General features: G+C 32.4%; 2 protein-coding genes across 3 annotated transcripts; one reads left to right on the top strand and one right to left on the bottom strand.

Moving 5' to 3' along the window:
* The first annotated feature begins 742 nt into the window (after window positions 1-742).
* Window positions 743-4,506, top strand: LOC124846577 (uncharacterized). Its single transcript, XM_047323863.2, has 3 exons — window positions 743-1,160; window positions 1,240-1,291; window positions 4,171-4,506. The coding sequence occupies exons 1-3, from the start codon at window positions 857-859 to the stop codon at window positions 4,361-4,363; spliced, it is 549 nt and encodes a 182-aa protein (XP_047179819.1). The 5' UTR covers window positions 743-856; the 3' UTR covers window positions 4,364-4,506.
* A 114-nt stretch (window positions 4,507-4,620) lies between these two features.
* On the bottom strand, window positions 4,621-7,408 carry LOC124846557 (purple acid phosphatase 15-like). Of its 2 annotated transcripts, XM_047323845.2 has the most exons (8): window positions 6,953-7,408; window positions 6,571-6,762; window positions 6,273-6,455; window positions 6,122-6,194; window positions 5,794-6,011; window positions 5,455-5,645; window positions 4,943-5,227; window positions 4,621-4,759 (listed from the first exon to the last, which is right to left on the bottom strand). In XM_047323845.2, exons 1-8 carry the CDS (start codon window positions 7,242-7,244, stop codon window positions 4,634-4,636), a joined length of 1,560 nt encoding a protein of 519 aa, XP_047179801.2. In that variant the 5' UTR covers window positions 7,245-7,408; the 3' UTR covers window positions 4,621-4,633. The 2 variants fall into 2 exon arrangements, with proteins under 2 accessions (XP_047179801.2, XP_047179793.2); XM_047323837.2 differs by having other exon boundaries at window positions 6,122-6,455.
* Window positions 7,409-12,820: the final 5,412 nt, after the last annotated feature.

Raw genomic sequence — 12,820 nt, 5'->3', positions numbered from 1 at the left:
AAATATAAAATATAAATTTAAATAAATTTAATCTTGTTAAAATATTTAATAACAAAATTCATTATAATTTTTATATAAAAATTAAATTTAATCTCAATTTGTAGACAAACAAAATTGTTTTTTTAATTAAAACTAAATTGAATCAAAATAATATATATAAATTAGATTAAGATTTTTCACATAATATTTGATACAACAATGACACGTAACATTGTTGTATTTTTGTTAAAATTATTATTAAATATCTGAAATTTTGTAGTCTACCTCTCCTAATCTTATATTGTTGTATTTTTGTTAAAATTATTATTAAATATCTGAAATGTTTTATTCTAACTCTCCTAATCTTACGTATTTAAACAAGTTGATTACTGTTTTAGGATAAATTTATATATAATTGACAGTGCACAAATTCACCACTTGTCCTTACTAACTTGGGAATTAGATTCGCCACACGCACTATTACTATGACATCGCAGATGCTTTCTTTAACACCTGATGATTTTTTTTAAAATTTAAAAAGAATAAAAAAAATCATTAAAAACACACATGTAAAGTGAGTTAACATTGGGACTAAATTATATTCCCTTAAAAAAAGTAAAAATTTAATTGAAACTAAGGAGATTTAATTAAAATTTTAGAATAAATTATTTTAACAAAATGTTAATATGGAATTGAAAAGACATTTTTTTGTGAACTAAATATTAATATGAGAAAATGAGAAAATGGAGCCCCCTGTGTAACCTGTCCCTCGCTAGTTATTTATTTCTCTTTCTCTTTCTGCGTGTGTAGTACATTTTGTGCAGTGTGCGATTGAAGTGTGGTGATCCTTTACTTCTGAAGTAGTAAAGCAACGGGAATGGGAGTGGTGGTGGCAGTTACGGTTACAGTAACGGCAATGGTAATGGAGATGGTGGGAGGAGGGAGTTGGTGCGTGGCAAAGATTGGAGTGAGCGAGGAAGTACTGCAGAGAGCATTGGACTCTGCATGTGGAGATGGCGGAGCCGATTGCGCTCCCATTCAGCCCAACCGCCTTTGCTTCTCTCCCAACACCCTTCAAGCTCACGCTTCCTACGCCTTCAACAGCTTTTACCAACGAAACGGAAGAGCTTCTAACGCCTGCCTCTTCGATGGCGCTTCCACCATCGCCCAAACAGATCCCAGTGCGTGCTCTTCTGTACTATACCATGTCGTTTATAACGATCTTTTCCAATTTCTCATTCACTGTTTATGTTTACACAGGCTATGGATCTTGCATGTACCCGTCCTCTGCAATCAAAACTCCAACCGCCAGGTATGTCATCTTAATTAATCTTTAGTTAAGTAATCAATCACACCGACGAACGAACTAGCTAAATTAATCAAGAGTAATAAAAATTATGGATAAGATTAAAAGTGAAAATTGGTTGATGAGTGGGAAAGAAGCGGGAAAGGTCTGAATTCACGTGCAGGCGGAGAGAATTTGTGCGTGTGAGAGAACCGAGACGCATGCGTGACTGAGGTGAGGTCAGATGTCTCTGTGACTGTACGTTGTGTTTTCTCGTGCTTCTCAACTAATTTGTCTCATTATTCCACGCAATCCAACAGTTCATTTTCATCCTCTTCAGCAAATACAGGGCTCAGAGCATTGGCCAAAACACCCTCAAATTAAAGATTAAATCCCTTAATTCAATCTCCATATCAGTACTATGATATTATCATGCATTTTTGTTCAAAATAAATTCGCGAGAGATATCTTTTTGTTTAATTTTTTATCATATAAATTCTAAATAATTTGATGTTAAAGAAAAATTAGATAACAGTTATATTTTTACTGCTTAAAGAGTATTTTCATATTGTGTTTCTCTTCCATTAGATTTAAATAAGAAAAAAATATTTATTTATTTTCCATTCCTTTCCGTATGTATCTTCTATTTTTCACTGCAGGAGTCATTAACATCTAAGACCTTCTAATTATGTGAAATAAAATTCTGGATTAGATAAAAACTAAAGATCGTGAATTTTAAATAAGATATTGAATTATAAAAGTAAAATATTTTTTTTATGTTTTGAAAACACGTTTTTTTATCATGACTCCTGTATAAAGATAATTTAGTGAAACGATAATTATTTTATTTTGTAAGTCACAATAAAGGTCTTAATGACCAAAATTTACACGAAAAATTAATTAAAGTCCTAATGACTAAATTCTGAACCTAGATTTAGTGTAAATATCTAATTGATTGAAATTTGGTAAAACTTTTTACTTAAATAATATTTTTTTTTAAAATTACACCAATAAACTTTTTTTCAATTTAACTATCTAACTAGGCATCTTTACTTCATCTATATCTATATGTAAAAAAAGTTATCCTTTTTTGTGTTTACTTTTTAAATAAACATGTTTTAAGTTTAAATCATTACATTTTAAATTTTACCTATTAAATATATGTTATTTAAATTTAATTATATTTTAAATTAAAATAATTTTTTTATTGTTTTAAATTATTATTTATTTAAATTTATTTTTTAATGAGTTAATTATCTAAAAAAAATTCATTCCATTAATATTAGAGTTTAACTACTACTTTTTAAAAATTAATTTATAGATTAAAATTGTAACTAATAAGTATTTAATCGTCATTAAAGAGTTATATAACAAAAATAATACTATATATCTATATGTAATATTGGATTATATTACATTGAACCAATAATATGATTTCTTTTTCAAAATATATCAAATAATGTGTAATTTTCAAATATTTGAATGTAAAGTGTTCAAATTTTTATATAAGACTAGATTAACATTTTCAAAGTTAACGAAAAAAAATAAATATGAAAAAGTACAATTGAAATATCAGATGTAATTGAAATGAAAGGAAATAACAAAATAAATGGTTGAGGACCCTATCTCTTTCGGGAAAAAAAACCAAAACAATGCAACGCTCTTGAACTGAAACATTTTATATAAGTAACTTTTGAAGAAAATTAATTTTATTTGTAAAATATAAGTTACTATCAATAATAAATTTATTAGTATATTAGTCTTAATAAAATATACACGGCAAAATCTATAACTTTCACACAATTTTTATTCCCGTTTCATCATTTTAGGTTATGATCCTTTAAACTCAAATAACTAATATTATAGCATTAATAAAAAAATTTATTTTTATTACTCTTTTGGTATTTTATCGTTTAGATTTCTATTTTTAAAATTTAAGTAATTACTTATAATAAAAACAATTACCTACATAATAATTATCTACGATAAATTTATAAAGATTTTTTATTTTTATTTTAGTAAAAACTATCTATACCTATTAATAAAAAAATAATTTTTGTAATTCTTTTATAATAATTTTTTATGTACCCTTTTTTTATTAATTTTACTTTTTTTAATATAAATTATTTTATTATATAATCTTTTAAATTTTATAATTATTTTTAAATTTTAGTTAACTATTTACAATAAAAAGATACTAATAATTAAATTATAAAAATTATTTGTTATATCTATTTTAATATTTACATTAAAAATTAATTCTTTTTATTAACTTATGCGAGGATATGTCTGTCACATTGATGACCTGTTAAGAATAATTTTTTGGGTTAACGATATTTTTTAACAATTTTTTTTTATAATAGATTATACGTCACCAATCACAAACTACCTCGTTAAAAAGGTTGTCAAAAAAATTGTTAAATAAATATTTTTCTAACTTTTTTTCGTTATGATAAAATGAAATGGACGCAAATACAGTTGAAAGGTCAAACTGCAGAGGCTCTTTCTTCTTACACCCAAAACCCCATGGTTTCTTCTACGCTTCCATGGGTTATGGAAAATGTCATGAGTATCACTGTATAGTTTTTATTAGGATAACTCTTGAATTGGAGAGTTTTCAAGATTGCACAATAAAAAGAAAAAATGTTGAACTGAAGAGAGCCAGGGGAAGGGGAGGAGAGAGATAATTTGAAGTTCATTTTGAAATTAATTATTTTCTCTTCAATCAAACAAGAGAAAACGTGTTAGTACGGGCTGCATATCTTTTTCTTGTCTGGCGAGAAAGAAAGCTTCGTAAAAGAAATTGAAAAGAGGTGTGATTATTTAACGCATGTGATTATTTGATGTAGAATGCTTCATAATTGCTTACTCACTCGATTTCATATCTTATAATTAATAATGTCTAGTACTGCTGAAGTTACAAATACAACAGTGCCAACACCTTCCTCAACAACAACTACTCCAATCCAAGGCGGGGATGTTGCAGGAGTGAACCCTCAAATCCCTCAAAATTCTACCCCAACTTCAAACACAATATCCTCATCTTTTTTACTCTTTCTTCTCATTCTGTTTCTAGGAGACACTTTTTTTGTAGTGTAGTGATGCAACTACGTGTACATTGTGTTAGTCATATCCATTGTTTTCATTCTCATGTCGGAAGTTAGAAGACCCAGTCTTGTATTGAGATTGAATATATCATTTCTAGAGGTTTAATTTTAGTCAATCATCCGTTTCTCAGACAATCATAACCGTTTAAACGTGCTTTCTTACGATGGCTTCGTAATTGTGTATAGCTTACATGTTAGATAACAAATTGAGGGTAAAGCATTTCAAGGGTTACTTGTCTTTAAAAGGATTGAATACATTACATCATGTAGCTGGCTTGAACGGTGGGCAGTTTTGAGGTTGCCTAACGATGTAAATCTCGTCTCCGGCACTATCATAAAAGTCTTGATTGCGATGCCAAATCCACAGTGCATGCGTTTCATTTTTCACCTGCATATATAAGACGTTACAAGTTAGTTTGAAGCCCTACTCAATTCGTGTTTTCTGTTGGCATGTTGCTCTAATATGAATGCAATAACTATTGAACTTGTAGCATGAAGGAATCAACACTGTCTTAACAATTTCTGTCCATAAAAAAGGTGTGAAGAGTGGTGAAAGAAAGATGAGGTATACCTCCAAAATGCCATGACCAAAGCTACTTTCTCTGAAAGCACTGTAATCAGGCTGTCGATCCCAGCAGAAGTTACCTGCCGCTGGGCCGGATGTGAAATTAAAGGCGCAGAAGCCACCCAGAAAGTCATCTGGTGTAGTTGATGGTTCTGGACACTCTCCAGGTTCATCAGCATGTGTGGTTGCCATCTTTTCCCTGTTACCACCATCACCAACCGTGATATAAACAGGTCCACAAGGATCCAATGTGTAGTTGTATACCCGGTTTGTTCTCTCATACGCATTAACCTGTTAAGAATTTTGCAAGCACAAACCATAACTTAACAAAAATGCAATTGTTTATGCGTTTATTAAACACTTCTTAATTTATCTACATGTGATTACGGACAATGATAGGCAAAACAACAAATATCCTTTCACACAAAGTTCTTAATTCAGTAATGTTTGTTTCATCCATAGAGATCACGATTAATATTATAGATGATATTTCACGTGGAGTAAAATAATACACTTACATGTCCATTGAAGACAATGTCAACGCCATATTTATATAGCAAGTCTTCCATCTCTACCCTCATACACTCTGCTTCTCTATAATGTGCCTTGTAGGTGCTGTACCAAGGTGCATGCCATGTGGCTACCAACCACGGAGTTACTTCCCTGTCAACAGAAGCCAAGTCCCTCTCCAGCCACTTGTACTGGTCCCCTGCAATAACAGAGCGGATGACACTAGTTGTGAGTAACACAAATGTAAGTAAACAGCAATGGTTTGTGAAGTCAAAACCATGCTAGTAACACGAAGAATGCGGATCATGTGGAAGATAGTAAAGGAAAAAGATGAAGCAAGAGTTTACCTGATTTGTCATGCGATGTGTAGGAGCCGAGCATTATAAAATGTATCCCTCCAGCTTTGAAAGAATAATATAAGGTGGATGATGATCCACTCTCTTCTGATGGGAAAGCAAATCGAGAACTATAAGCAACAAATGTCTGGTTTCCAGCTTGTGGTTCTATGTCATGATCCCCTTCTATTACCATTATAGGGACACTAGAAATCAGAGGCTGCATGTACCTGAATGAACAAGGAAGTTGAGTTGTAACCAAAACGAAGATAAGGTAGTCCAAGTGGAAGACGAGAAGAATGATGAGAAAAAGGTTGGTAAAGAAGAAAGTGAAAGTGACCTTCCCCAGTAATCCCAACGAGGTTGATACGTTTCATGGATGGGAGTGTCAGGAAATGCGCAAGAATAGCAGCCTGCCCCAGTACCATTAGTTAGATAAAGATCGGCATAAGTAACATCTCCAACCAACAAAATAAGATCGGGATGGTTACTGGTGATGTGGTCAAAAGTGGATGTGGTATTGTACGTAAGACCCAGGTCTCCAACCACTGCTATTCTGTTAGGGTAGCTCTTGGGGCCAGAAACTGGCATAGTCCTGAAGTAATGAACATCACTCATTGCTGACAAAGAAGGATCTCCGCATTCATATTGATAGAGTGTGTTGGGTCTCAGACCTGCAGAAAATACAACACAATTCTAAACTTAATTCACTTCATTTCATTCGTTCAAACCATAAATGCATGTGGGTTAGTAAGAATTTAGAAGGGAAGCTTGCAGAAACTGTTGTACCTGTGAGACGAACGTGATGTATGATACCAGAGGTGTAGTTCTGAAGACCTTCAAAAGGATAAAGTTGACTGTAAACGTGGGAATAACCCTTGGCTCGGTGACTCGTGGACCTTCGGAACCTTCCATATCGAACTACGCTCGCAACACTGTTAGGATCTAAGGGTTCTATGTTGTCCCCAATTTGGAATTCCCCTGAAAACAAAGTTTTGTTAATAATGGAGTGAGGAAAAAGGTGAGGAGGTAGAGAGTGAGTGTGGTTGGTGTAGCAAAAGAACAGGCATTGGTTAATCGATATAAAAGTAAAAGGGTCACGGGGAGGAAGGAAGGAAAAAAACAAGAAAAGTGACAGATGGATTGATATGAATTCCTTGGGGAGTGGTACCTGTAATCCAAGAAATGTAAACAGAGTGATGAGAAGAGGAGAGGGAGAGAGATATCTGCTGTGGTTGGAAGCCTTGAGCGGTTGTTTGAAGCAGAGGATCGGTGTGTGGCAAATCCATGGCGTTTCCTCGGAAGGTCTGATCAAGAGGAACGGTGACAGGCTTGAAGGGTCCATCCAGAGTGCTTGGGATGGGAACTTCATAGTCATCATTGTCAGCATCAACAATCGCTGAACTTAGTGAAATTAGTGAGAAGTACAACACTGACAAACACAATCTAACCCAATAACCCATTTCAGTACTCAAGTAAGTGCAATCACTCACTTCATATACCTATGCTTAAATACTCAGAAAACAAAGCCCAGAATCAATCATTTCACGCCTCGTGCCTTACTCCTTGTGTACTAACACTTTTATGTATTGCCATTACAAAATGGGAAACGTTTTTAATGCCCCAAATAAACTATTTTTCTTATTTAATTCTCTTTTTCTGCTTCTAAAGCTTTTAAAGTTTGAATATATCTTCATTGTGAAATAAAAAACAGTCACACCTTTCATGCACAGACCGGTTCGGTGTATTAAATATACACTCTTATTCCATTCTATAAAAATATTAACGTAATATTTATGTAAATAGATTCCTATAAAAGCAAATAAAAATCTAAAAACATGTTTGCATGCACGATATGAAAAAATTCAAAAACATCTTTTGAAAGCATGGTTTAAAAAATATAATTGTTTCGGGATAGAGAGTCAAGTAACTTCTAACACCTCCACAATTTTCTCTTCTCAGTCGTTCGCGTAGCCGTATCCTTGTCCTGTCTTCGTCTTCATTCCAATCATTTGGAGGGGTACATCTTAAAGGTTCTTTGATGCTTAAGTCAGTAAATAATCTGGTAGTCAGAGCAATAGCATTTAATGCACAGTAAATGCAATCACCTATATCTTACTTTTAACCTTTATTTATAGTTTTTGAGATGGGCTTGAGTTTAGTGAGACCTTAATCTTGGCCCAATCTCGGCCCATTACCTTTAATGAGTACTAACCTTAATCTTTAATCTGGGAGAGTTAATTATCACGTTGTGTCGTCTGGCCCGGTCCTGTCTGGTCGGTATCTTATGACCTTTGGACCTGCAGGCTACTTCACATGTTCCAAGACTGTCCGGCCTTACGGTACACAGCCCCCAAGCCCTAGACAACGCTAGTTGATGTGGGGATTTGTTATTTGGGCCTCTATTGGTGTAGTCGGCTCTAATGGAGAAGGACCATTAGACGAATTTTGAATAGGGAAATTGGCGGGAAGACACGTGTCGCGCGTGCGTAGCGCGTCGCTCTTGGGCAGTGGAAAGGTCGCGTGATCTGGGTCGTTGATCATGTTTGTCTTTAACGGTGGCGAAGCGATGGCGGTTATGAAAATCTTTCCTATAAATAGGGTGGTGGGTATTCTGTCACTTTCACTATTCTCCTTCTTCTCGCTCTGCCTACCGTCCGACTTCCTTTTCGCATTTTTTTTATTCAGTTAATAATAATGAGCACTGTGCACCATTTTCTCGTCTGCGGAGTCATCGGGTAAAGGTGGCGGGGATCCAGCGGGCTCGGGTGGTCGACCTTCATCTCCAAGCTCTGTGTCATCTTCGTATATCGGGGGGATCCGAACGAGAAAGTAGCTCAGGGCCTTAATCCCCTCCTACATATGGCGAGACGACTATCAACGGGGTAACCATCGACCTTTACACCAACAATGTTGATATTTATGATGAGGAGGTTGCTCCTGCTGGCGATTTCCCAGTGATTGGTGGCTATGGGTGGGCGACGCATGAGGTCGGTCTTTACACGTCATGCTTCCTTCGCAAAAGGGACCTGGAGTGGTGGGCTGACCGTTCGCACGTGGTGCAGTGTATTGAGCACCCACGTTTGATTAGACTCGGTGATTGCAAAAAGAGCAAACGGGTATACCAAGGGAAGGGGTCAAGTACCGAAGATTTCTTCTTCGTTTATACTTACCTTTTTTCCCAAATGTATGTTCGAGTGCCCTTCACCAATTTCAGTGGGACGTACTGCGCGAACTCAACATTACCCCCACCCATCTCCATTCGAATGGATGGGCATGCATACAAGCCTTCGTGATAATTTGCTCCGCCTTGGGGATAACTCCAACAATTCCTGTTTTCTAGCATTACAACCACGTCTGGCCGCTCGCCAAGCGAGGATGGGTGTTGTTGACCTCCGTGGGGAATAAGTGGTTATTTAAACTCTTTTGGGATTCTTTTAAAGGGTTTAAGACCAGATATTTTAAGATTACAATAAGAGAGTCCGATCGAACAGATTTTCATGATGAGACCGTCCTTCCCTTGTTTCCCTTTTATTGGACTAGGGAGTCTCGTAAAATAACGGTTTGTCCCAAAGACAATATGAGTCATATAGTCACGAACCTCATAAAGTACTTCGTCATAACCCGGGACAACTGAAAGATTCAACTCATCCTCTTCATTCGAAAAATCGACATCGATTTTTTTAGTTGAATCCTTCTCAATAGTCACATTGAGAGTTTTTTTTGTTTTTTTTCACGTTATGAACACTTATGACTACAATGTCAACTTGACTTTTAGAAGCAAACTAACTTTGACATCTAAAAATCTTGACAAGTCCCATCGATATTAAAAAATAAGAATTGAATTTGAATATAGGAAGTGAACAATTGCTCATTGAAAAGGAAACAATGGACTCACATATCGAAACATGGTTAAATTATAATGTTGTCTTTTAAAAAAAAAGACTATAAAAAATTCAAGGCTTTTTTGGAAAATAAAAAGTTTTGGTCCAATCTTCAATTTTGTGTGGTTTAATTTTTTTATATTTATGTTTTAATTAATCAAATTATTTTTGGAGGGTTTATTAAATGCAAGCTTGGACAGTCAAAAAGAAAAAAGGTACTCTGGAAAAGTAAAAAGGTAAAAAGAGCATAGTGTAAAAGAGATAGATATTCTTGTAATTTAAAATGTGTTGACGTGACTTTCTCCTTTATTCTCTGCATTATTCGTGTAAGGATCCGTCGAAACTCAATCTAAAAAATTAGTCTTCCAAAATCAGTGCAAATCACCTCATCCAAACAACATTGATACCTGCATTTCTTTTTTCAACTACAATAAATCAACTCAAATAAACACAACATTAATATTATAATTAGATAATCTCATAAGAAATTGAGTTATAAGATACCTGCATTTCTTTTTTTCAACTACAATAAATCAACTCAAATAAACACAACATTAATATTATAATTAGATAATCTCATGAGAAATTGAGTAATAAGGAGCAACTTAATAAAGAAAATGTTTAACCAGAAGATAAAGAAAACTAGTCTTAATATTTACACATTTTATGCCTATGATCTAATTTGATTGTTGGATATTCTCTAATTTGATTATTGAATTGGTATGTTGCATTTGTTGACTTGATTGACGTGTGAAATTGTTAATTTAATGTATTGGTGATATGCGAATGATTTGTTAACGTAGAAGATTAAACTTGTGGTATTCTTGGTTTCTAATAAGTCTTTAGTTTTGAAAAAATAAATAGATACACATACACTAAATTTCTAGTATTAAAAAAAGAATTTTTTCTTTTAGCATATATAATTTTTTATCAATTTTATTATTTGAATAAGCATTTTTTAAATTTAAGCATTTTTTAATATTAAAATAATTATCTATAATAAAAAATATACTCACAAAATAAATATAAATTATCTATAATTTATTTTCACAATTATAATAATTTTATTATTTTTTATTATCTGAAAAAATGAATATCATTAATATATAAATACAGGGAAAAAAATCGAAAATTAGTATAACAGTCACATCCTTAAAAAAAAGTGTAGTACAAGTAATAATCACTCAATAACTACTTTTAAACAAAAGATATAAAAACATTATAAAAAAATGTTAACATATAGAAAGACTCATCCGTTTATTTTTCTTTTTCTTAAGTAATTCTTTTAAAAATTAAAATAACTATTTTGTCAATTTATTATTTAAATGGTTATTTTTCAAATTTTATTTTTTCTTTTCGTTTGAATATTTTTGAAATTATTTATTTTTTAAACTAAAATAATTATCTATAATTAAAAAAATACTTACAAAGTAAATAAAAAAGGTATTTACAATAAAATTATAAAATTATTTATATTCACTTTTACAATTATAATTTTATTAATTTTTGTTGTCTATGAAAAAAATAATACATACGCGTGTTTTACTAATTGTTAATAAATATGGTCTTATTATCATTTTTAAAAATAATATATATTATTTTATGGAAGTTTTATGATAGGAGTCACACAAACAAGTCATTTCAATTTATTTTGTCTAGGTTCTGGGTCGTTCGATAACAAAATACATTACTTGTAATCAAAAAATTAGGTCAAAATCTTGACGCAAAAAGACTAATTAGTGGACTAGAGACTGACCTGTCAACTTTTTATATTATATATATATATATATATATATATATAGATAAACTAGAATGTAGTTGCGGAAAATGGACTATAACGAGAATATCATGTTGTCACGCACTAACTGTCATGACATTTTTAAACATTAATGGAGAAGACTACATCTCACATTAATTTACGAGGTCAACCTGTGAAGAAACATACATTACAGTGATATATCCTGTAAACGGTCATCATCTATGGCAAATGACTACAAATCCTGATGTTTTGCCTCCACTTAAAAGGGTTTTTTCTGGAAGACCAAAAAAGAAAAAAAGACTAGAGTCTTGATAGCTAAAGAAGGATGAAACACAACTAAGACAAGGTGGAACTCGTAAGAGGTGTAAGATATGTAGACAACTTGGACATAAAATAACTAGTTGCCCACAAGCAACTCAAACATAACACCGACCAACTAAAACAAACCCAACTCCATGTCAATCAAGTCAGATTACTCAATGTCAGCTTTAAGAACCCCAACAAAGTCAGCCAACTCCAACAGTAGTTTAGAAGTCATGAAACGTTATTAATGTGCATATTGGTGCCTATTTGGAAGCCATATAAATTGAAACTTCAATATGTATTATGTACTTTATTTTGGTTATGAACTTATTATATTGTTTTGTCTTTATTTTGGTTAAGACCTTTTTATATTATTTTGTGTTTTCTATTGAAGAACAATGTTCTTTGTTGAATGTATATTGACATGAATATCATGCACATTTAAAGCATGATTTCAATGTATATTGAAATGAATATCACTTTTATTAAAAGGAGAATTTATGATTTTATTGTATATTGAATCTGATTTAAAGCAAAATATCACTTATATCATAAATATCATTTATATTGCATATTGTATATTCAAAGCATAATTTCATATTTTTGATTCATTTAATAACATCACATTACAACATCAGATATATCGAACTTAGTAATGACATGTTACTAATACAACATTTCATGGAATTTTAAACAAAATACAAAAATGATGGTGTTAATCAACCCCATAAAACATAACATCCACATTAACAACTTCTCTCATTTATGAGAAATCATAACTGATTTTTCCAGACTAGTAATATTTCTCCTTCGCTTAGCAATAGCAGTATCCCGTTCATCCACATTATCTTCATTGTGCCACTTAAAAGATTTGCATCATTTAAATCATTCATTTTGACTCTACTGTTCAAAAAGTTTAACCATAACAAACATTTCATTAACTACCAAATAAATTTACCACAAATGAAAAAGTAAAATCACACATCAAACCTTGTAATTAAGGCAACCCTAAAATTGTTTCCCCTCGTGTAACAATTTTTGCCACTCTCAAGACAACACTCTCTCTACAATGACATATTTGTGTTCCAACCAA

The sequence above is a fragment of the Vigna umbellata genome, chromosome 5 (genome assembly GCF_029865625.1).
Source record: "Vigna umbellata cultivar VRB3 chromosome 5, Vumbellata_1.0, whole genome shotgun sequence".
Classification (NCBI taxonomy): domain Eukaryota; kingdom Viridiplantae; phylum Streptophyta; class Magnoliopsida; order Fabales; family Fabaceae; genus Vigna; species Vigna umbellata.
This window is presented reverse-complemented; position numbering and strand designations above follow the sequence as displayed.